The 24,330-nt window shown below is 50.8% G+C and overlaps 5 protein-coding genes across 6 annotated transcripts; 3 read left to right on the top strand and 2 right to left on the bottom strand.

The window, feature by feature from the left end:
* Positions 1-2,341: 2,341 nt before the first annotated feature.
* Positions 2,342-5,560, top strand: LOC112900412 (rho GTPase-activating protein 5-like). The gene is made up of 5 exons (XM_025969251.1): positions 2,342-2,757; positions 3,768-3,888; positions 3,978-4,097; positions 4,361-4,591; positions 4,669-5,560. The coding sequence occupies exons 1-5, from the start codon at positions 2,342-2,344 to the stop codon at positions 5,227-5,229; spliced, it is 1,449 nt and encodes a 482-aa protein (XP_025825036.1). The 3' UTR covers positions 5,230-5,560.
* A 110-nt stretch (positions 5,561-5,670) lies between these two features.
* LOC112900413 (GDSL esterase/lipase At5g41890) lies at positions 5,671-8,510 on the top strand. Of its 2 annotated transcripts, XM_025969253.1 has the most exons (6): positions 5,671-5,792; positions 5,932-6,105; positions 6,184-6,314; positions 6,398-6,640; positions 6,736-6,994; positions 7,138-7,373. In XM_025969253.1, the coding sequence occupies exons 1-6, from the start codon at positions 5,726-5,728 to the stop codon at positions 7,371-7,373; spliced, it is 1,110 nt and encodes a 369-aa protein (XP_025825038.1). In that variant the 5' UTR covers positions 5,671-5,725. The 2 variants fall into 2 exon arrangements, with proteins under 2 accessions (XP_025825038.1, XP_025825037.1); XM_025969252.1 differs by lacking the exon at positions 5,671-5,792 and having other exon boundaries at positions 5,856-6,105; positions 7,138-8,510.
* Positions 8,511-9,288: 778 nt separating this feature from the next.
* LOC112901392 (3'-5' ssDNA/RNA exonuclease TatD) lies at positions 9,289-11,897 on the bottom strand. Its single transcript, XM_025970301.1, has 8 exons — positions 11,637-11,897; positions 11,459-11,532; positions 11,302-11,383; positions 10,941-10,991; positions 10,641-10,741; positions 10,233-10,386; positions 9,966-10,154; positions 9,289-9,599 (listed from the first exon to the last, which is right to left on the bottom strand). The coding sequence occupies exons 1-8, from the start codon at positions 11,790-11,792 to the stop codon at positions 9,471-9,473; spliced, it is 936 nt and encodes a 311-aa protein (XP_025826086.1). The 5' UTR covers positions 11,793-11,897; the 3' UTR covers positions 9,289-9,470.
* A 4,128-nt stretch (positions 11,898-16,025) lies between these two features.
* LOC112900979 (nuclear factor of activated T-cells, cytoplasmic 4-like) lies at positions 16,026-17,557 on the top strand. Its single transcript, XM_025969778.1, has one exon. It carries the CDS (start codon positions 16,076-16,078, stop codon positions 17,189-17,191), a length of 1,116 nt encoding a protein of 371 aa, XP_025825563.1. The 5' UTR covers positions 16,026-16,075; the 3' UTR covers positions 17,192-17,557.
* Positions 17,558-19,315: 1,758 nt separating this feature from the next.
* Positions 19,316-21,694, bottom strand: LOC112900158 (protein FATTY ACID EXPORT 4, chloroplastic). Its single transcript, XM_025968927.1, has 4 exons — positions 21,341-21,694; positions 21,193-21,257; positions 19,706-19,793; positions 19,316-19,603 (listed from the first exon to the last, which is right to left on the bottom strand). Exons 1-4 carry the CDS (start codon positions 21,540-21,542, stop codon positions 19,494-19,496), a joined length of 465 nt encoding a protein of 154 aa, XP_025824712.1. The 5' UTR covers positions 21,543-21,694; the 3' UTR covers positions 19,316-19,493.
* Between the last annotated feature and the right edge of the window lie 2,636 nt (positions 21,695-24,330).

Below are 24,330 nucleotides of genomic sequence, written 5' to 3' on the forward strand. Positions count from 1 at the left end.
CGGTGCAGGTGAGGGAAGGTGATGGATGGCTCGCAGAAAAGCATGGAATCCTTGAGCTCGACCGGCTGATGGATGGATCCACCGGCATGCCATGCTTGAATCCCAAGTAAAATGCGTGGCATCAGCATGCAGCTAGCCCTGCTTGTGTCTAATAAGCAAACAAAGAGAAGAGGTGATCAGGAGGCATCTCGATACGTTGCGCTAGCTAGCTACTACCAGTACTGTGGATTCTAGTAATATCCTGCGCTGTCTTGTCGAGGTGGCACCGCATAACAGAAGGCAATTGACACGCCACCTCCACGTAGGTACGGCGACACGCACCGCCTAGCTAGCAGCCGGCATGCGTGCATGTGCATGCATGGGTGAGCTGCGATGTCATCAGCCTCTCGGGCGTAAAAGGGCAAGAAAGAAAATTCTAGCGACCTGTCCTTTGTTGATTCACCTGAATTTTTGAACGAAAAAGATGAGGAGCTGTTAGTTAGCTTTTCCTGCTGTTAGCTAGCTTTTCCTGAGAGCGCGATGCTACCAATATTTGGTGTGTATATTAGGAGGAATAATATAGAGTAGCACATCACGCGAGAGCGATCGAGCGAGAGCGACTGATGCTTCCATGCACCGTCTACGTATTAGGAGCAGCAGGTGCTAATTATGAAAGAGGTGAACGATGATTACATGTGGCGACTGATTATTAGTACCTTGCTTACAAACACGCTGCAGATTTAAGGACGGAATTAAGTCTGTGGTGTAGATGTCCTAGCAATTAGAGTACGGCTGGAAGCCTGCTGCTGCTAGCAAGTACTGATGGATCACTCGCACGCAGCATATACGCTGAAGACGCCGGTTAGGAATGCAAGTTTTATTTATTTAATAAAATAAATTAGGATGGTATTGTACGTAATTAATTTAGAAGAAGAAATGAATTAGGATGGTATGCTATCATAATTATTTAGTTGATCTATAAAATAGCTATAATGGTAGTGTTGCGAAGTGGTCCATGCGCGCTATGCGCTGGGCAAGGCAACACAGCTGCAAGCGCGAGTACGCAAAAACACGAGCTGCCCGGAGGAGCCAAAGCCCAGAAGGTACGGTGGTCCAGAGATTTGCCTTTTACACAAAGCAAGCAACACGCACAGTTACTCCTCCACACACACGTCGCCCGGTCGCCGATGGATCTACGCCAGCCATCGCCTTGTCTCCTAGCCGCCGTAGCCGGGCATCTCGACGTACGGTTCCGACCTCGCCGTCGTAGAGTGGCCGGCCGGCTGGCGCCAGCGGAGACCGGTCCTCCACTCCGCGCACGGAGAACTGGAGGCGACCAATCGGACAGTACCGGAATAACTAGGCGCGTACGGGCCTGACATGCGTCGCGGCCGGCGAGCTGGTCTTCGGCTCTACGGAAGCGCCCGGACGGCCGGTGGACGGTGGTGTCCCCGGCACGGAAAAAGCCAGCCTTTGCACCTGCCCTTTTCCCCGAACACGGGAGGGAAAGCATAACCATGTGATCCGATCCCTTCCTTGGTCTGCGCCGGTCGGGCGCCAGGAAATGGGCCTGCCGATCCCACACCGTACGCAGAGGGATAACCCCCGAGCCCAGAACCGAGACCCTGATCGACCCGACCGCCGCATTTACCCGCGGCGACCGCGCCGTACCACGGCGACCCGCCCGCGAGGCCGCGACTTGACTCCCCGCCGACGGCCACTCGCCCCCGGCACAGGAACCGGCGAGCGCGTACGCGATCCCGCCGCCGTGCGCTCCGCCACTCCTGCGGCGCCCGCCCCTGCCGCTTCGCGGCTCCACCCCCACCCGCCGCGCGCGAGACCGCACGTGGTGGCGGGTAAGTCCCTGGCCGCAACCAGCACTGGCGTCCGCCGAACCCAGGCTGTAAAGATCTCTTCGCGCGCCGCGCAGCGCACACGCGCGCAGCCAGCCGCCGCCGCACCACGCGCACACCAGCAGATCGGCCGCGGCCAGAGCCAGAGCCGGGCAGCCAGCCAGCCCACACCCGCTGCTCCCCAACGGCCCACCCCACCCCACTCCGCTCCACTAACCAACGCCCAGTTTTTTTTTAATTAATCCCGCCACAACCCAACCTCCCCGCCCGCTTTCCTTCGATCCGCGCATTTCAAAATCAGGCACAGGGCAAAACGGGGCAGTAACAACGTAGGGTTAATCAATCAACCAGGCAGGGGGATTAGTGCGGGGTCGTTCGAACCCGGGTCCGGGTATAAAAACCGCGAGGCAAGCAACGGCGACCTGCCGAAAACCACTCGGGGCCGCCACCGCCAGAACTCTCGCTCCCGCCTCCCGAGCGCCCCCAAACGGGGACTAAGCCGTCGCGCCATGGCGCCGTTCCAGATGCGGTTCGGGCTCCAGATCTCCCCGCCGCGCTCCGAGGAGGAGGAGGACGACGAAGGGGAGGAGGACGAGGAGGAAGAGTACGACGACGGGATGGAGAGCGAGGGGACGGCCTCGCCGCCGATGTCTATGCTGCGGGCGGGGAGGGGAGGGGGAGCGGGGGGAGGGCTGGTGGGCGCGGTGGTCGGGGCGCTGCGGAGGTCACTGGTCATGTGCAGCGCCGGCGCCGTCGGGGATGAGGACGACGACGACGAAGACAGCGAGGGGGAAGGGGGGATCGAGATTGGGCGGCCCACGGACGTGCGCCACGTCTCGCACGTCACCTTCGACCGCTTCGGCGGCTTCCTCGGCCTCCCCGCCGACCTCGAGCCCGACGTGCCGCGGCGCACGCCCAGCGCCAGGTGAGCTCGCTACCGTGCCGCGTGAATGATTAAGCGTTGAGTACCTCTTCGATTTTCCTTTCGCTGTGGATTTGTCAACTGCTTCCGTGAAGGAATTCTAGTTTTTGTGAATTGGGCGTTGTTCAAACGTGCTGCGTGAAATATGTGCTCCATGTTTGCCCAAATTCAGTTATCGTACGTCACTGGACTTCACTGGAATTTCAGACACCACGAACGCTCCTAAGCAAGCTGATGGGAGTAAGCTGTGTTTTGTTCTGCTCTGCCTCTAGAAACGATCCGGAGTGGTAATAAGGGGATTAGTTCAGGGTTTTGAATTAATTAGTAGGAACTGAACAAGTTGATCTCGTGAAGAGAGATGACAGGCGACAGGTGGTACTTTTAAAGTACTACTAGTTGTTTTCTGTTTCAGGAAGTACAGGTGGGAATTTTGTTATTTTGAATAAATTGCTCTGCTCTGCACAGATCAGACGCTGAAGATAAATGGGGGCTCACGAAAGAAATAAATTAACTATAGGAAATACTTACATGGCTAAGGGTCTCCCTTAAGTGCCTTTTGTTGCCAAACTTGATTTGCCCATGTGCTTGAGCTTGAAGCAACAAGGCTGTCTGAGTTGGTTGGTCTGAGTTGGTTGGCCTGTTGGGCAGCATGGCCGCATGGGCAAGCAAGCAACTAATACGGAATCTTCCAATCTTCCTTCTACTTTGGAAGTAGGTCCATATGTATATGCTCTTTGATGTTTCGGTCCTTCCATTTTGCCAATAACATTCTCATAGAATATTTATGTTGTTGACATCAAATCAGGATTTTGCTCAGTTGACTTATTCTGTTGAGCTAGGGATTATGGACATTTTCCTTGGTGTGTTGCCCTCTTTTCCTTAACTAATAGCAGCTGATGATGTGGTGTTTAAATGTAACGTTGACTTCAAAATCTACATCATAACCTTAAGCATGGTGTCCCGTTCATTATTTGTGCCAGTTTCTAACTTTTTTTTTCAAATTCTACATGCAGTGTCAGTGTATTTGGGGTTTCACCTACGTCTCTGCAATGTTCATATGATCAAAGAGGGAACAGTGTGCCCACAATACTTTTAATGATGCAGAGGAAGTTATATATACGTGATGGACTTAAGGTATAGCCAACCTAACTAATAAATTTAGAATTAGATTGTCAGTATTCAAAACCTGTTTGAATGCTTACATGTGTTCACTTTTATCTTAGATTGAAGGGATCTTCAGGATTAATGCAGAAAACAGCGAGGAAGTCAATGTCAGGGACCAATTAAACAGTGGAGTGGTTCCAGATGAAGTTGACTTGCACTGCCTTGCTGGGTTGATAAAGGTATTGTTGACTCACCAATTTACCATTTATCTGCAGCGTGAGCTCTTTCTTTACCTTTCGAGATTGAGGAAGACCTGAAACGGACAGTCAAACATGTAGGACTTAGGAAAGTAAAACTGAAGTTGTTTCAAGGAAAAAAGTTGTATGATTGATGCAGATATATTTTATGGAAAATGAATCGTTACTTGTCAGATATTCATGTTGCTTCCATATTTTCTTGTACCCCATCCCCATTCCATGATCTCTGTGCTGTCTTCTTGTAGGCATGGTTTCGGGAACTTCCTGCAGGAGTCTTGGACGCACTGACACCAGAACAAGTAATGCACTGCAACACCGAAGAGGACTGTGCCCTCCTTGCTTCGATGCTACCACCAGTGGAAGCAGCACTACTTGATTGGTCTATCAATCTGATGGCTGATGTTGTAGAGCATGAAAGCCACAACAAGATGAATGCCCGAAACATCGCGATGGTTTTTGCACCCAATATGACTCAGGTTACCAGCAGTGCCTCTTACTTTATCTGCAGATCACACAAAGTGCATGCACTAATCATTGGGTACTTCTCTTCCAGATGGCCGATCCGTTAACCGCCCTGATACACGCAGTTCAGGTGATGAATTTCCTCAAGACTTTAATCTTGAAGACTTTAAAGGAACGAAAGGAGGCAGCTGGAGCAGTTCGGGCATTGCAATCATGCTCTGGTTCCCCAAATGACCAAGATGAACCTCAGATGTCAGAGCATTTGGAGAAACCTTCAGTTCTTTCCAGTCAGAAAGACTTTGATTTTCCCATGATTGATAAGGCCACTCCTGTTCAAGTCCTTGGAGCTGATAAAGCTCTCCATCATGATTCACAGAGCCGTCCCAATGAGCCAAAGTTTGGAATTGACATGGACCACAAGAAAAGCCACAGTGATGTTTCCTCTCTTGGCAGAGATTTGAATAACCGAGTCAATGGTTCTGGAAGAGAATTTGGTAACAGAAATGGGGAAGGCTTGTTCGACAGATTTAGGTTTAGGAAAGGGGTTGAGAGGCTTTGCAGGCATCCCGTGTTTCAATTGAGTAGGTCCATGAAGAAGTCTGCAGATGTGGTCTTTGATGCACCCAGAGAAGCAAGACAAGCCTGGGTATGATCCGATGACGATATTGTATGTACTATGTAGTTGGTAATGCCACTGTTTTCACCTATGCGTGTAGCAATCAGCCATTCCCCTAGTTTGTGCGAGTAGAACCGATTAGCGGTTAGCTTGTTAGGTATTACAAAATTGAGGTTATCTGGGTGTATATTATCGCCGTTGACTTGTGACGAAAGCGTCTGGAGAAGTGCATCTGGCTTCTACCGAGTGAACGAAAGCCACACTGAACTCAAGCTCCGTGGTTCCGTGCTGTATACCTGAAACGGAATGCTGTAACATTATCAGTCAGTACAACAACTCTCAGTAAATTGTTGTGTAAATTTACGCATATCCTCTTTTTGAGTAGGCATGAATGTTACAGCAAAAAAAATGATAAGAATGTCTAACTGCCTTCTTGGACTATTGAGACTGCATGGTGCCACGTCAGTCATCTGAACCGTTTTGATGCTTGTCTTCTCTTTGCTGAAGCAGTCATGCCAATGACCATGTCAAAATGTACATCAGCCTGTGCAGGCTGTCACAGACGACGTATGCACATACAAGAAGCATGACAATGTCAGGTGCATGTGAATATATGCAACTTCAGAGTTGCCTCTCGAGTTTGCAACGCGTAGAAACATAAAATGGCTCTGTCCCGTGCCATCTACTGCTCCTCTGTCCTCATTGCCGCACTGCTGCTTGTTGTTCCTTCATCCGCAGTAGTGCCTCATGCTTTCTTCATCTTTGGAGACTCCCTTGTCGACGCAGGCAACAATGACTATCTTGTGACCCTTTCCAAGGCCAATGCGCCACCGTACGGAGTCGATTTCGCATTCTCTGGTGGTGAGCCAACCGGAAGGTTCACAAACGGGATGACCATTGCAGATATCATGGGTAATGTCAAGTGTGAGAGTTTCATGAGTAACTTTGATTGCATACAGTATTTAACGTCTTCAAGTACTACGCTGTCAGGTGAAGCCTTGGGGCAGAAATCTCTGGCTCCACCCTACTTGGCCCCAAATTCAAGTGCTGCAGTGGCGAGCAGTGGGATCAACTATGGCTCTGGATCTTCTGGCATATTTGACGATACTGGTTCTTTTTATGTACGCCAATTCATTAGTTGAGTAGCTGTTATTTATATATTTTTTTTCAATGTTTATCTCTTATATATGAAACATCATTCTAGATTGGAAGGATTCCGCTACGACAGCAAATCGACTACTTTGAAAAGACCAAAGCACAGATACTGGAGACCATGGGCGAGGAAGCTGCAACCGATTTCTTCAAGAAGGCGCTCTTCGTTATAGCAGCAGGATCCAATGATATTCTGGAGTATGTTTCACCTTCGGTACCGTTCTTTGGACGAGAGAAGCCTGATCCTTCATCCTTTCAGAATGCGTTGGTTTCCAACCTGACATTTTATCTGAAGGTTCTACGAACTTCTAACTCGCAGTTAAACGTCTACTGCAGTTTCAGTCGATGCTCTTATTTCAAACTGATCTCTATTTTCTTTCTTCAATGAAGAGACTGAATGAACTGGGGGCCAGGAAGTTCGTTGTGTCCGATGTCGGGCCGCTCGGTTGTATACCGTACGTTCGTGCTCTGGAATTCATGCCTGCGGGCGAGTGTTCAGCATCTGCGAATCGAGTCACTGAAGGATACAACAAGAAACTGAAGAGGATGGTCGAAAGGATGAACCAGGAAACGGGTCCGGAGAGTAAATTCGTCTACACGAACACGTACGACATCGTGATGGAGATCATTCAGAACTACCGTCAGTATGGTACGCTTTCCTTCCTCTCTGTTCTCCTGCAAAATGCAGTGTTTCAGATTTCAAAACTCCAAACGGCATACCTCCTGCTGTTACTGGACATACAATGAATCGCTTGTGGTAAACGAAATCTTTTGGTTCTTCGACGCCGCCAGGTTTCGACAACGCGCTGGACCCGTGCTGCGGCGGCAGCTTCCCTCCGTTCCTCTGCATCGGCATCGCCAACTCCAGCTCGTCGCTGTGCAGTGACCGCTCCAAGTACGTGTTCTGGGACGCGTTCCACCCGACGGAGGCCGCCAACCTCATCGTCGCCGGCAAGCTCCTCGACGGGGACGCAGCCGCGGCGTCCCCCATCAACGTCCGCGAGCTGTTCCAGTACGAGTACAAGTGATACCAACGGTCTGGCACCCGACGCCACCGTGCAAGCCGGTTCAGTGTTTCAGAGGCTTCTCCTGCTTGCCGTAGCTTCGTCTGCCTTGTTCGGTTTTCCGTAGGCTTGGACTGGGCTCGAATGCCAATGGGCCAATCGGTTCCATGATTCGCACGTTGTTAGCTTGGAGAGTGTGACCGTTGCTTTGTTTTCTCTAAGCGCAGCTTCTTCTGCCTTTCTCTCCTTTTCTGAATCGTGGAAAGATACTGACCGTAAGCAAGCGGAAAGAAAGGAAGAAACAGCCACCTTCTCAGGCGATCGAGTCGCTCTCGTTGAACGGGCCGGTAGTCGAACGTACGGTGCGTCGCCGTCGCAAGCCAGGCCGACGAGTGCTACTACACAAGCGCACGATGCGCCAAAGAAACTTTTTTGATATCTAAAAAGAAAAACAAAATGGAGAACGAGTGCAAAGCAGTGCGCACATCTGATACAGTATCACCAGCCTGACCAACAGCACGGCCGCCGCCGGTGCAGCTCACGCGGCGCGGGGCCGGCTATATATGCACACGAAGCTTGGAGACCCGGCCGCGTGTCGGCTCTCCACCGTACCAGCTGCTCCACCATGGAGCCCGCGGCGGCCGCGGGGCGGCCAGAGAAGCCGCCGGACCACCCCGAAGCCGCGCGCGGCGCCGCCGACGCGGCCGCCCTGCGGCGGGCGGCGTCGCCGTGGTCGTGGCTGTCCGCCGCGGCCGCGGGCCTCGTCGCGGTGGGGCTCGGCGGCGCGGCGCTGCTGGTGTGGTGGGCGCTGGCGTTCCACCCGGCGCACGCGCGGCTCTGGATGGTGCCCGCGGGGCTCGTCCTCCTCGGCACGCCCATCCTGGCCTGGCTCTCCCTCCTCGCCTCCGGCCCGTGCGGCCGCCACGCGCCGCCCGGCGCCGCCGCGTATATGTCAGCTTAGCTAGCTGCGCCTGCGCGCACTTTTTGCGTACGACCGATGCTCATGCTCAGAGCTCAGTTGCTTCCGCGCTTGCTTGTACGTGGATGCTTGATCAGAGCACCCTGTAGTTTCATTGTTGCTTCTTCACAATTTGTTAATCGGATGTACATATTTATATATATATGCATATATAATATATATGCTTACATGTGCATAAACTATGCTATCTCTGGTCGATCTCTTCGTTGCAGAAGTACGTGTCCTTGCTTAGCTGCTAGCTAGAGCGGGAAAGCATCGACATGATATGGTTTCTTGTTCGGTTCTTCGCCTCGGTTGCTCCGGCGAGTGCGACCTTTCGGCAGATTTGTTTGTGCTATAGCTGCTTCTAAAGTCTTAGCGCGGGCGTGTGCTAGCCGCCGAATCGTGACCCATTGGTCGGCGTCTCGTCGAGAAGTGGACGTGCATTATGTGACCGTGGGGCCCGGCTGTTGATATTTCTCACCGGATAGGCTAGGTAGGGTTTCCACTCGGCCAGCTTTCGCTGTTTTGGAATGGGCATTGCATCAGGTAATTGGATGCTCCAGTGGATTAACGATAAGACTAAGCTATTGGAACTGGAACAGGGTCGATTGATTGGCTAGGATCTGAGCTTATCCTAGGATGAAGGATGTGCATCCGTCTGCGAGGGCGCAGTTTGAAGCACCAACTTGTCCAGTAAGCATGGCATCATACAGAAATGAACGGTTAGGGGTCGGTGAATGCCTGAACGACGCATGCAAGGACCGGCTGATGCTGCGAAAGGAATTTGCTTGGTACGAAATGACCGCTACAATCCTAGTGACAGGTCCTCATCTCTTGCCGAGCAAATTGTACTTGCCAGTCAGCATGACAGCCATCAAACAAAATAATAACCATGGCTACCACTGATTTGGATGTCTTGTTGCTAACTACTGTACTTCTCATCAAACAAAAATCGCATAGAGAAAGATGCTTGCCGCATAGCAGTTGCACTGCTTCGACTCAATATCCACTTTATTACACTAATATTAACAGTAATGTACAGCCATTTCATGTATATTTTTTTCTGGGAGTCCCTACAATCCGGTGCATAAGCATTCAGGAGGGGAGAAAAAACAGGGTCCAGATTTGCTGCCCAATGAGTAAGGTAGCGGCGAACCCCATCAGATATCTCCTGCTTCAGGGTGAACATTGGAGCCAGGATAAGAAAACAGCTTGTTAGCATTCTTGTAACTAAGCTCCGCCAGTTCTGTCTCAGGCATTTCAAGCAGTGATGCCACATACTTCAAAACCTGGAAAATAAGGTACCCCACAGTTTGTTAGAAGCATTTTCTCATCCATTTATTGTTAAATATGAAGTAAACAGGCCTTTTTTTGAAGATGGAACCCTCAAGGCAACAGGTAATTGGCACTGACCTGCTTAAGAATTTTTGACAAAAGGACCTCGGTACTATACTAATATACAATTATGTTTTTGAAATCACAAACAGGAAGGAGAACAAGCATATTTTGTTGTATATTTGTCGTTTGTTTGTTTTTGTTTTTGTTTTTGTTTTTTTGCTTTCCCCTCCAAGGCTAAGACAACTTTATTGTTGAAAAAGCTCACAAACACATAAAAAGAAAGAAGTCAAGTGCATCCAAGAAAAAAAAACGCTTACGATATGGATATTTTCTGGGTGGTTCAAGGACTCATTCGATGCGGTAGCAGCCTGTGACTCTGAATCTTTGTGATGCTTTTCAGTATCTGCATCAGAACTGTGCACAGGGACTGGTGATACAGAAACATTGTCCAATTTCGGCAATGCATCAGGTGCATCCGTCTCTAAAAGAATTCTATCCAAGGGTATCTAAAACAAAAACAAAAGCTGTTCACTGGTAAACGCTTCTGGGATGAAATATCATTAGTATACAATCAGCCTACTTACTGACTTCAGCATTTGCTTTGCTTTAGTGGATTTCATGCCTGTCAAGAAGCCAGACAATGAAAAGTAACAGCCTAAATTTGCAAGGCCAGACACCATGTCTGCAGATCCCAGATATGAATGTAACAACACACCTGCTGGGAAAGGTCCAGTTTGCCTGGAAATCAAAATGTTAACACAATAAAGCATGATTGTTAATAATAGCAGCAAGCTGTTGCATGTCATCTCAATAAGGCATTTGTGTCTAAGATAAGCAGGACTATAACAGCACTGGTTTTCTTTGTAACAGAATCACCATGTCCCTCGCCTACAAATCGGTGAGTGCCATATAGTTATGTGAGCAAAGCAATTTAAGAATTTCACAACCGGACATAGATTGTGTAATAATAAAGAACAAATAGCATGTCTTACTTCAGGATTTCCAGAAGATCACCAAACGCCCGCACACAATGAACAGAAACAGGTCTCTCCAATTCCTTAGCAAGTTCAAGTTGTCGCCGGAACACTTCAACCTGTGGTAAGATTGCTTTGCTATTGTTATGGACTTATGGATATAAAACTTTAATAGGGTACATTTGTGTACAAACAACTAAAAGCAGGGCAATAATAGCAGAAATAGCAATAATCACCATACGACCGAACCTCCTAACAAAACTCATACACAAGCATACAACAAGAACTACAGGATCCATGCTATTGCTAAGTACAGACCTGTTCTCGGAAGTCAATGGTTCTTCCACGTGAACCTTTGTCCAGACCAATCTGCATTAGTAGTGAACATATGACAGGATATAATTTCATGACAAGAGTAAAAGGTAATAATAATAATACACATCTTAGAGCAGATGAGGGCCAGGGGCCCTATACAGTCATACGGAACTGAAGTAACAAGAGGGCCTAGAGATGTCGAAACAATAATGTATCCAATTCCTGAATGAGCTACGGAAGCCTTATTTTGCAGCTTAGAAGAAACCTGAGTCCATATAATCACTGCAATTTAATTGCCCGCGAAACATTTAACAGTTTAACACCAGCTGGCCGATTGGGAATTACGGACGGAGGAAAAGCTCACCTCCCCAACAGCCGCCTCCGGGGTTTCAGCGAAGAACCGCCGGAGCGAATCCATCCAATCCGGCGACCTCTCGGGGACCCACCTACCACAGTCAAGCAACCAGATAGCGTAATCAGCTGCGCTACGCGAGAGGCAGCCAGGGACCGTCAATTCTCACCATGGGTGCAGGCCGAAGCAGGGGACGACGGCGGGGTGATCCTCGGCCATCCGCTTCACCAGGTGCCAGTCCTTCTGCGCGCGCATAAAATTAGGGGAGCACCGGAGCAGTTAGCAGGGAGCCATCTACGCTCCTGTCCCTGGAGACGAGGTAGTTGGAGTGGGAGCGGAGGGCGTACCTCGGAGGTGCCGTTGACCGCGAAGCGGGCGACGCCGGATGCGGCGGCGGCGCGTATGAGGGCGGGCGCGACAGGCGCGACGCGGGGGTCCTGGAGGTGGCAGTGCGCGTCGAAGAGCCGCACGGCGGAGGCGGCGCGCGCCGGAGCCTGGGCCATGACCGGCGGTTGGATGCGGTGGCCGGTGGGCGGAGGGGGGAGTGAAGCGGTGGCCTCTGTCCCCCGCCCGGTCCCCCCGGCGGATTCCGGTTCTGTGGGAACACACCCGAGCCGACCGGTTCTGTACTGGCCCAGCAAAATGGCGGACGCTTTGGCCCAGTTAACCAAATTCGCCCGCGCCGCGCGATTTGTTTGGGCCTTTGAGGCTTATCCATGGCCCATGAGGCCTCTCGGACAAAAGGTCCGCGATTAACCGTCGGCGTGCGGCCCAGAGGAAAGCAATAGGCCCAGAGTGGTGACGTGACAGCAAGAATTCTCAACTGCTGCTCATCTGTCCTCGCAGATGCTCCAGCTCCAGGGATGCACGACAACACGAGAGAATTGTTGGTCATCACTCAGCCATCACTCATCATGTTGGCTGTGTGGTGCCAGCGGTCACGGGCTAATGTGCTCACGGTCACAGCATCACTCATCAAGGCTAATGAGCAACTGCAAGCCCGTCGCGGAAGCCCAAACCCTTCTCGACGGATGGCAAACCGATCAGCGACAGCTTCTACTACCGCAGCATGGCCGGCGCGCTTCAATACCTCACGGTAACAAGACCGGACATAGCATACGCGGTGCAACAGCTTTGCCTCCATAGAATGGCGGATCCAGAATTTAAAAGTAGGGTTTCCTAGTAAAAAAATTTCAAAGAAAAGTCCGGTATAATCTAATAGTATTGCCATCATCTACAACTAGAGTTGAACCTAAACCATTGCCATCACACGCAATTTGAGTTGGAGTTGAACCAGTACCATTGCCATCTTCTATCATTGCCATCATCTATGACTTGAACCGGAATTCATGGGGGAGAAGAAACAATCTTCTTTGCTTTCGCTTCATGATTCAAAAAAGTAGAGCAATGTTTCTGTTCTTCATGGCCAAACTTCCTGATAACACACCACAGCAACAATACACACCAATTAATCACTGAGTGTATGAATTCAAGTACTGATGAATTCAAAAGTGGAAAAGAGAGAAAGAGAGGTACACACCAGGTCGTTGTTGTGCTGCTGATTTGCAATTGGACCGAATTGGGGTGCGAGGTGCCCCTGCAGGCTGCCGTGCGCCTGCTGGTTGCCTAGCTGCTGCAGTGGCCGCTGGCAGTCTGGGAGATGGGGAATCGGCGTGACGAGGTCAACGTGCATTGCCCCCTGCCGCAGTGCTGCACGCCTGCCACATTGGCCGCCCGCCGGCTGGAGGCGTCGGGCCGGCGGCATGCGGCGGTGGGGGTGCAGATGCCCTGCAAGTAGGCGGCGGCCCGCGGGTGGAGCGTTAGTGCGGGGGCTGGGAGCTAGCGGTGGGAGCCGGGGAGGGAATGGCGGCCGACGGCGCAGCACTTGAGCGGCAAGAAGCAGGCGGCTGCGGTCTGCGGCTGTGGGGTGGACCGGCGAGACGTCACCGCGTCAGGCGTGAGGAGCCCGACTTGGGATGGAGTTGGCTTGTTGGGCTATTTTTGCAGTTTGGACCACGAATTCTATGAAATAAAAATTTTTAGGCCAAAATCTAAGGTAGTCCTGGACCTAGCTAGACTACCCTTTGATCCCGCCACTGCCTCCACATGCACTCGCCCTGCGACGTCCACTCAGCCATGCTGAAGAGGGTTCTGCGCTACATCGAAGGGACACCATCGATCGGCATCCATCTACGAGCCACAGCCACGCCATCGATCACAGCGTACTCCGACGCCGACTCGGCAGGATGCCCGGACATGCGCCGCTCAACGTCGGGCTTCTGCGTCTTCCTCGGTGATGCACTCATCTCCTGGTCCTCTAAATGGCAAACGACGGTCTCACGGTCAAGCGCCGAAGCCGAGTACCGCGGAGTAGCCAACGCCGGTGCTCATGGCTGCGTTCCCTGCTCGGCGAGCTACACTTCAAGATCGACAAGGCCACGGTCGTGTTGTGTGACAATGTCTCCGCTGGGTACATGAGCCGGAACCCAGTTCATCACAAGTGCACGAAGCACATCGAGCTGCGCGTCCTGCACGTCCCCAGCGCCCGGCAGTTCGCGGACGTCTTCACCAGGGGCCATCCAACCTCGCTCTTCATCGACTTCAGAAACAGCCTCTGCGTCGACAGCACGGACGCCGAGACTGCGCGCGCGGGGGGGGTTACCGCACCATGCAACGGCTGGCGCCGTGCACTCGCTCGGATGGCACGCCGCGGACTCGCTCGCCACGGCATGCGCCCACGCGCCCGACTCGCTCGCCGCGCCGTCCGCAGTCTACGCCGCCTGCATGCTTCGCTCCGCCGCGGATTCGCGTGTTAGTTAGACTGTAGAAGCGAATTGGATCAACCACAAGTTGTATTCATCGATTGGATCAACCACAAGTTGTATTCATCGGTGTGGAGTTACATTTATACAGATACAGGAGCTTCTGCAGTCTAACTAACACGCGAATCCGCGGCGGAGCGAAGCATGCAGGCGGCGTAGACTGCGGACGGCGCGGCGAGCGAGGACCGAGTCGTGGTATCGTGATACGGGGCGCAGAGCACAGCCCGAAACGCACCAACCGGAGCCGTCCTCACTGTTCTGTTTCTGTGGTGTGCACGTCCGGGAGGGACGGGGTGAGTCAGCGCATCACATCGGCAGTTGGACGCCATGATTTGCAGGGCAGCAGGTTAGCTGCCACTCCCCGGAATAATTATGGACACGGCAGCAGGCTAGTATTCCCTCTGCCCAAAGCTGATCCCCTCATGCATGCAACATCATCATCCTTCTGCATCATGCTCGTCCTCTTCTCCTTCAGCCCAGACGGGATGCAACCACGGATTCGGGGGCGCCGGTGGCAGGTTACGGGAGAAGAATGCAGGCATGGGCACGAGCGTAACTGTAGTGGGCGAGGGATAAGGATAACCTGGATGCGCAGGCTACGGAAACTCGACGATGCCATCATAGTGGCTTTTGGCACCGTTGGTTGGTGGCTTTTCGCTCTGTTTGAGAGTTTTGAGTCACGAACCAAGATGAGATGCCTTCGAGACGAGACATGTTCAGAACTTCAGATTCTGCTCACGAACCATTAGTTCGCAGTTGCAGTCTGACAGGCATTTTATCTGCTCATGACCAAATCTGTGGATGAGCTAGAGGTATTTTTTTTTTTGTGTGGAGTACATGCAGAGAGCAGTCCTAATAACTGACCCATGCATGGTATCGGTATACCTCTATTGCACTGTCACGAGAACGATGCTTGCTCAGTCACGCCCCCATCAGATGATCCGAGTGAGATTCGTTTCGCCGCGGCATGGGACCTACAGGATTAGTGGATGACATACAGGCACCAGTCTAGCAGTCGACTAAGGTAAGAGGTAACGAGACTCGTGACGACCTGTTTACTACCCAAGTCTACGATCCCATGTGAGCCCTCGCTTTTGGATGTGAGGAACCGAGTTACTGAGGATCGATCCTAACACTCTTCACGCTTTTGGATCATTGGATCAGGTGGCCTACCGCACATGAGAATGCCTGGGCGAGACCTGCAGAAATCTGAAATCCAGCCGAGCGCATGGCCATGGCCGCCGCTGCCGGCTCTCCCAATGTGGACAAGCACCTCGGAACTCGCAGCTCACCCCTCTATCCGAAGGAACAACATCGGATCACGGTCACTGGAGCTAAAAAAAACCCCGTTTTTTTATCCTCCGATCCCAACCTCTCTAGCGCTGCCGATCGATCGATATCCGAACGTGGCTGCCGGCCGATCTAGCTTCCCATCCTCGCCGCTCCAGGGACCATGTCGTCAAAGCTCCCCCAGCGGCGCCTAGCGTGCATGATTGCACAAGCGGGCGAGCATTATTCACTAGTAGTTCCCGTGTATCCATCAAGCGATTGCGCCTACTGTCCACTGGCTGCAAATGTTAATGAGGACAAATCCAAGCAACGGCCAGGCCGTCAGTTCTACACTCCTCTTGTACTGTTCAGTGTTCACTGTTCGCCGATACAGTTGATTCGATGTCCGTTTAAACAGTGTTCAGATACCTTTTTGAAAAGAAAATCAGGAATTCTTAGAGGAATATTGTTGGATTTTTCACATCAATGCAACCAGTCCCATTCCAAAGGCCTGAACCAGCTTTGCCCACCAGCATCGTCGTCGCTTTACATTAACCCACCTCACGGCCTTCACGGGGCTACCAGCCAAACGTCCCCGCATATAAGGTGCCCCGGCCCGGCCGGTGGCCACCGTCCGAGACTCCTGTGAGCCGCGAGCGGGACACGGGCGCGCGCGTACGGTGCATGCGGGAGGGATGAGCCCCGGCGCCGGTGCCAGGAAGCGCCTCGGCGGCGTCGCGGGCGTCGTCGGCGTCGGCGGCGGGTTCGCGCTCGGGTGCGGCTGCAGGGACGCCAAGGCCGTGGCGGTGGCGGCGTCGTCGACGTCCGCGTCGCCCTACTCCTCCGCCACCGCCACGGACACGTCCACGGCGACGACCGCGTCGTGGCGCGGGGCCAGGGCGGCGCCGCACCACCCGTCGTCGGCGTCCGGGTCCACGGGCACGCTCACCGTGCCCTCCGCGTCGTCGTCCTCCTTCCTGTGGGAGGACGCCGACGGGGATGCCGGCGAGGAGGTGAACTGCAAGCAGCGGGAGGGCCCCGCGGCCACGGCGAGCTTCTCCGGCCTGCTGCGCCAGCTCAACGAGCTCGAGCAGAGCGTCGTGTCGTGGGGGCGGAAGAGCACCAGCAAGGATTGCTTGTCGCCACCTCTGCCGCCTCCACCGCCGGTACCGGCGCGGCCAGTGAAGCAACGAGTTGCGCACAGCGGCGGCGACAGCAAAGAAGGCCAGGGGAACTTCTCTCCGCCGCGGCCGCCGCCGACTTCTTTCCAGCTTCAGACGACGCAGCAGCACCGGAAAGCGAAGAACTTGCAGGCGCAACCGCCACCGCCACCTCCACCTCCACCATTGCCATTGCCGCTGGAGCAGCCGCGTAAGGCGAAGAGCACGGACAAAGGCGGCAAGAAAGTAGACGCCAGCGTTCCGCCGACATCGCAGGCGGCGGCCCCGAAGCACCGGAAAGTGAAGAGCTGCGACGGCGGCGGCGGCAGGCTGGACGGGACCGTGGCGGTGGTGAAGCAGTCGGACGACCCGCTGAGCGACTTCCGGCGCTCCATGGTGAACATGGTCGTGGAGAACCGGATCGCGACGGGCGACGAGCTCCGCGAGCTGCTCCGCCACTTCCTGGCGCTCAACGCGCCGCACCACCACGACACCATCCTCCGGGCCTTCACCGAGATCTGGGACGAGGCGTTCTCCGCCAAGACCGCCCCCCGCGGGCCCGCCGCCAGGCAGACCCCGCCGCGGCCGCGGCCGAAGGCGCCGACGCCGCCGCGCCGCCGGCACGACCCGCCTCCGCGGGTATGGCGCTAACGCTTACAGTACGCGGTCACCATCGCCAGCCAGTTACTAGTACTGTAACATTGTAGCTAGATTGCTTGCAAGAAACGGTCGGTAGATGCCACCTGACCGTACCGCGAATCTACCGCGGATGTTCTTCAGATTTGTTTGGCTCTTTGTTTGTTAATGCTCCTCCAGTTTCAGTTCCGTTCGGCCTCCGATATTCCCCAACCATTCGAGATAGACGAGCGATCCCGTGAATGCCGGTGTCGTTTATCCCGCGCGCGCAGACTAGCCGACACGCGCGAGAGGTCTTGCCGCAAAACCCGTGGCCGGTTGCGGGGAACTGGCGGAAGCAGGCCGGAGGCGAGGCGGAAAGGCGCTTCCGGATGCTAGAGGGAGCGGCAGGGAATGGCGGCGGTGGTTGGATGGCTGGCAATGGAGGGCCGGCCCCGTGCATTGAGTTATGGTGGTGGCGACGGTGCAATGGTTGGCCTGGTGGGCTTGTGGATTGAAGTGACGCACGGGAGCGGGAGGAAAGAACCGGGAGCTGGGAGGGGAGGGCGAGCCTGCCAATGACAAATCAGAGGCAGCATGAGCCATCAATGTGCAACCTCCTTGGCGTCCTTCCCTGCATCTTCGCTTGCCCTCCTGCAAGTGCCAGAGCTTCACCGGCTCACCGCCATCCACAGGTTGTTCCATGAATTTCCCACCCTAATTTTGTTGACAGGTAGGTGTGGAACTAATGCAATCCCAAGATAATGTGAACACGGAGCCAGGGAAGAAGTGGGGTGCGCTACAGCAGCTAGCTAGAAAATGGCCGCACGAGGACCTCGACGTGGCCACGTAGGAGTAGGGACCACACGGACTAGGGACGTAGCCATGTCGGAGCAGGGAGTGTGTATGAGTGTATCTGTTCCTTAAGACACAGGGATGGTAACGGATCTAATTCTAATTCAACTTTATTCATATATATTTAGTTTTAAATTAAATAAAATTAGAGCCTGATCCTTTTAAATAATTCTTTTAAAATCCGATCTATAATAGCTAAAATTTAGGACCTTTACCACCCGTGCACACAAAAGCGGCAGGCCTGGAGCCAGGCGGTGGACGGTGGTTGACGCCGACTGCCGACGCGGAGAATAGAAATGTATGGGCCTGGACCTGGGCCCAGGGGAACAGACGCTGCGTGGGCGGGGCCATTGGGGCTGCAAGATTGAGCCCGCCTCGTCCCAATCACTCTACACCGGGCTGGTGCTTGCCGCCAGCTCGCCACCATTGATGCACCGTGCACCGTGCAGGGCTTCAATTCATCTGCCTCCATGAAATGCTTGCTGTTTTTTTTTGAAAAGGAATTGCTTGCTCTCCCCTGTTTGGTTTGAGCCCAGCACCTGCGCACAGTGGTCATGCTCATCGATGAACACTGTCTGACCCTGATCCTGATGGTGGCGCACCCGCCAGCGTGCGTTCCGCTGTGGTTCCTGCTCCTGCAGGGCCACGGGAACCACAGCTGACTGCCTGGCTGTTACTGTACGTCGCCAGACTTTGTTGCCAGATGAGCAGCAGGTACCTACTACTGTACGTAACGTGCGCCGTGCTGCTGTGACAGAATACTCGAATTCGTGTCGTGAATAATGCACGTACATCATTGCACAATACCAACATCAACAGACGCAAGGCTGGAAGCACAAGCGAAGTGAGCGAGTCGAATTGGGACAAGGAACAAACGCCACCAGATAAGATGAACGACAAGGGGCAACAACTATCTTTCGAAGTGTCTCTTCCATACCTGCCTGCTCCCTAATCATGCTTGGTTCTGGTTGGGCTACATGCCGAGCAAACAGCCAATTTGGCAGATACGTCCTCGTATATCCACAAGCTACTTCGTACGGAGTTCCTGATTCTGTTGGAGAACAATGATGCACCGTCGGATGCTACGGGTACATGATAGTGGTTAGTGACTCATGTCCAACCTCCGTCGCCAACAGAACAATTGTACATGTAATCTGTTCAGCAGCGCGTGGAAATAGCAAGCCAACCAAACGTGTCTGTACTTGGCACCTGCACCGACGTAGGCAGTGACGGACTGAATTCAGAAGCTCTCCGGCATTCAGCCCATGGAAGACTTTGCAATCAGCACACTGATGACTGAAAGGCTTGGACAAGCTAATCACCGGCAGGTGACACAGAGAGAACTCTGAATGCTCTTTATTAGGGCTACAACGGAGGAAGGTGCACCGACAGTAGGTCCAGAGTTGTACATCTAAAAGAGCCAGCAAACCTTCAAGGAAGCTTCAGATGGTACAAAATTCACAAGCTACTAAACAAAATTGGTTTACACCTTGTCTTGTAGGTAAGCCGAGTAGAAAGTGCCCAAGGCACCAAGAGAAAGGGCGAGGAGAAGGCCAGACGGCACCAGTTTGCGGCTATTGTACAACCTGATACCTGGAAGTCAGAAGCAAGTCAGGAGGGGTTGGATGGTTTGACTTCTCTGTATCACATCTGAGTTTCACGAGAGCAATAAAGCGCGAGAAAGGTGAAACATACCAAACACGCAGGCAAATAGAAAGGCAGATCCAAATCCAACAGCGTCACCCGCTGCCTTCGTCTCAGGTGACTGCATCAGATAATAGGTCTGCAAAAAAAGATGTTAACCATATGATCTCGCTAAAATTAGTTATGAAATTCCATGAACATCTGCTTGCAAATAGAAAACAGTGGGGCTATTAATTCTGAGATTCTCAATCACATAAATAAGCTCATGGTTTCAGTAGTTAGCATAGAATTGGATATGTGAAAAAAGCACAAGAGTATATTTTTCATACACATCTCAGTCATAATTTACTGTTTTTTCAGTCTTTAATCCAGAACTAGGGTAGGAAAGACTCCACCAAGCAAACAATGTGCATGAATGCAGGATTTAGAACTGGAAAAAATGATGGAAACTGCCAACGAATCCGACTCAATATCCCAATTTCATGTAGTAGTAGCAATGTAGCATTGCAAATGGAATGATGAATAGTTCATCGAAAAGTGATTCCAAGACCTTTTCTTTTATGAATTCCATCCCATATATCCACAAGCATCAGAGTCCTAATCTGTATCAAACATGGAATTTTGAACTTGGCAGCGCATTTCTACAGGAATTCTGGCTACTGTTCCACAGGAATGATATGCCCTCTAGAAACCTGTCTATTGTTAAGATTCTGTGTAGTTCTTTCTAAGAAGAAGAAAAAAAGTAGTCTCATTATTCCTCTTTCCATGATCAATTTGGTGGGTGTTGGAAATTGAATGATGATGATAGTTCATTGCAAAGTAACGATTCCCAAGACATTTTACGAATTCCATCCCAAGCATCAGTCATAATTTATATCAACAAAGGAATTTTGAACTTGGAACACATTAAACAGGTATCCTGGTTAGTGGTTACTGTTCCACAGGAAGATTGCCGTCTGGAAAATTGCCTACTGTTAAGATTGGGCACATTTCTTTTATAATCTCTTCCTAAGAATATAAGCAGGGTCATTATTCCTCGTGCCATAACAAGGAAAAAAAAGGAAAATTGTTCTAGTTATGTTCATTTGAGTAGTCATTGTTATGTCATTAGATTTCCTAAATCCATATGCTCTAACAGACTGCCTACAATACATTAGTACCAGTGATGGAATTAACCACTTCCCGCAAATGAAAAGTGGAAAGCAAGACAAGCTAACCATTTGCTACCCTCAGAATAAACTAGAGGGCTCGGAAGTCCTCTGCCACACCTAGCAATTAGATACTGCCGAGGACTTGAGCAACAATGCCGTCAACCGACGACTTCAAACACCAGCAGTGCTCCCAACCAACCAAGAATCAAAAATCCTGTCTGCAATTTGGTCTAAGAATAATTGTCATAGCCGATCCAGCATAGCCGTTCTAGCAGGAATCATGACACAATGACAGGGCATTTGATATGTAATCTACAAAGTAGACTCTTCTAAACAAATGAAAAGGCAATGTTGGGTAAATCTAGAGAGCAATCGAGGTCCACTCACAATGCCCATAAGTGCAGATCCAGCCAGCCCTCCGTAGATGGAGCCTTTACTCCCCGACCTCGCATCTGAACAGCTCAGTGGTCAAAGAATAAAGTCAAAAATCAATCCGACAGGCCAGAGCAGGCACACTAGCGAGGCGACCGCGTACATGCGAAGGCGCCGCCGCCCAGGAGGAGCACGCCGTAGGCGGCGGCGGCGGCCGGGGCGAGCTCGGACACCGCGTCGCAGCGGAGCAGGGCGCGGCGGCGGGGGCGAAGGCGCAGGCGGGCAACGGGGGCACGGGGCGGCGGCCTGGGAATCGAAGGGAGCGTGGCGGAGAGGGTGGTGGAGGTGGTCGTCAGCGCCGTCATTTTCCCTGAAGCGCGGCTGCGCAGGCTCGCAGGTTCCGGCGGTCGCCGTCCGTGGCCTGAGTCCGGGACGTGTGGTGTGCAGCTGCCGCCTGCCTATCCGGTAGTGTATCTCAGAAGGCCGAGATGTCAGCGAGCGTAGTTTGAGAAGCGCTCTGCTTCGGCCTTTGCGCTGGGAGAAGGAAAGCCGGAAAGGTCCTTTCTTTTCTCTTGTTTTTGTTGCGGTGCACGTTTAGTCGAGCGGTTCTGCACGGTCCAGTGCAGGTCCAACAGAGCCTGGCAGGGCTCTTCTTGGATTAGGATTTTGCTCTGGTATGCATGTTCACTTGGACTCTAAAGGTACTGAGCTGGTAAATTTTGTTCCCCACCCTGCACCGCTGCACGTTAGGTCGTTAGCTATAAATCCTACATCATTACCCGTAGGCCGTAGCTTCTCGTGTCATTGCATCATCAGACCGAGGATTTTCGCTACAAATCTCCTGCCTACGAATGAGAAGTTGATAACTTCGTGGCAAAGGAGGCAGAGTGCTAGAAACATTTGCGCATGTGATCGATTTGTTTGAATATGTGATTGATCTTTATCTATAAAATGTGATTACTGGTTCAATATGTCCCTTCTAAACGGGCCTATTTTGAAAGAGGCTACCACTTCCGAACAGTTTTGTTCCTCGTTGAGTATCAAATATGTAATCACATACTCAATCTTGCTTCTTTACGTTCACTCACTCAATTCTTAATACTTTATCTGCTAAGGCGCAAGATGAGTGGTAAAGAAAATATTGGCTCCAAGTATAGGATATGTGGCAATCGTGATTACGATTTTCTGCCCACCTCTAAAAAATTATGTTCTAGTTTAATTAAAGTGGTGTTCACTCGTGTTGTATACAAGAACTTAGGAATTTGAACTAATACGTAGTAGACATGAACATGTGCTAGGCGTCAAAAAAGCATGCGTTATTATTGACCTAATGCTTGGAACACAAAAACTGGAAAAAAAAAGTCCAAAGCCAAAGTCTATGAGTATTTGTCCATGGACCACCTCGTGCGCAACTTTCAAAACTTTGACCTATCGAAAAAAAAAACTTTCAAAACTTTGAAGGCTGACCCGCAGATAAGATCGAGAATCGCACTTTATTTTACCTTTTGTTGTTGGGAAATGTTGATTAACCATGAGAGCGTTCATGTGACTATCTATTCAAGGATCAGCTATGATCTCATTCCTACACCGAGTACGCACCAAATGCTTACGCACTAGACTTCTAGTACTCATGATTTGATTACCCAGAGGTGATTGGTTTGAGATATCAAAGAGAGATAAGGCATAAAGTTACACTCACAAGTTCATTATCAAGCAATGTTATATTTCTATTCATTCTTATTTTTACTTCCTTCTAGAGTCTGCATGTTAATCCTCACAAGACATGCTAAAAGAGTAGAAAAGTTCTAGAGATTCACCCCCCAAAAAAGCAAAACAATCAGCCATCGAGTTTGTAGGCTTGACACAAGTATGGATCATAATTTACTTCTAAATTATCCACCTCTGTAACAAAGTAACCTAAAACAACCACCTAAATCTGCATCCGATTTATTACCCATCTTTAATTTGCTATTTTGAAAAGTAACTTAAAGTAACCGATAGATCTGCATAAAAACTACACACATTAATGTTATAAAAAAAATAAATTAACACATAAATTTGCAGCTAAATTACACATAAACACCATTATAAAAAAATAAAGTAATCTAACCTAACCCCCTAAAAGCACTACTAGAAATTTTGGCTTTTGCAACGCTAGAAAATTGTAGCAATAGGGGCGAAATCGTTGCAATATGTATCAATTGCCACAACATGATGGTCGTTGGCACCCGTGGCAAATAGTTGCGTGGTTAAAACTTTGGGCCACATTTTTTTATTTTGTTGCAATAAATATGGTTTTTGCCACGCAATGATGCGTTGCATTTGATACATTTTGCAATGACAGAAGTCGAGGCAATAGTAGGTTTTGTCCACGGATTTATGCGTTGCAATTGTAGGTTTTGCAATGACCAAAGTCGAGGCAATATTATTTATTTCCACCTATTTATGTGTTGCATTAGCCATTTCTCGCAATGGTCAACAACGTGGCCATTGGTTCTATTACCACGACCATCATTGTTGTATTGAAACATTAGATTTAGTTGCAAAAGGCTCTACTGCTACGATAAGATGTTGTGGCAACATGTTCTTTTATCTGCCACGTAATTATTTGGTGGCAAAAGTTTATATTGCCTCGTAAAGATTTTGTGGCAATTGCATAATTTGCCACCAAAATTATTTGTGGCAATTGTGCGCATGTTGCCTCCAAATTATTTCGTTGTAATTGGTTATATTGCCTCATAATTATTTTGTTGCAATTGGGTATATTGCCATGCATAAGAATTCATGGGGATTGGCTCTATTGCGTGGCAAATAGTGTATTGCACTAACCCCGTTTGCCTTGCAAATATATCATTGCAAATGTCTCTATTATTGCAATGCTAATATTCCGTGGAAATAAGCTCTAAGGCCACTCAAAGATTTCGTTGTAATATGGGTGGTAATGCAATATATTATATAAAAATATTTATTGCAATGATAAAAATAATGAATCATATGCATGCCATAAAGCTTTCAAAGTATTTGAAAAAGAGTAAGCACTGATTCATCGTAGCACGTGACAATCCATATGTAAATGTTTGTATATTCAGGTAACAGGGGCAATATTCTAGAAGAATGTTATGGAAACTCAACAATATCTTCAATTGTGTTGGT

The sequence above is a fragment of the Panicum hallii genome, chromosome 7, assembly GCF_002211085.1.
Source record: "Panicum hallii strain FIL2 chromosome 7, PHallii_v3.1, whole genome shotgun sequence".
Lineage (NCBI taxonomy): Eukaryota > Viridiplantae > Streptophyta > Magnoliopsida > Poales > Poaceae > Panicum > Panicum hallii.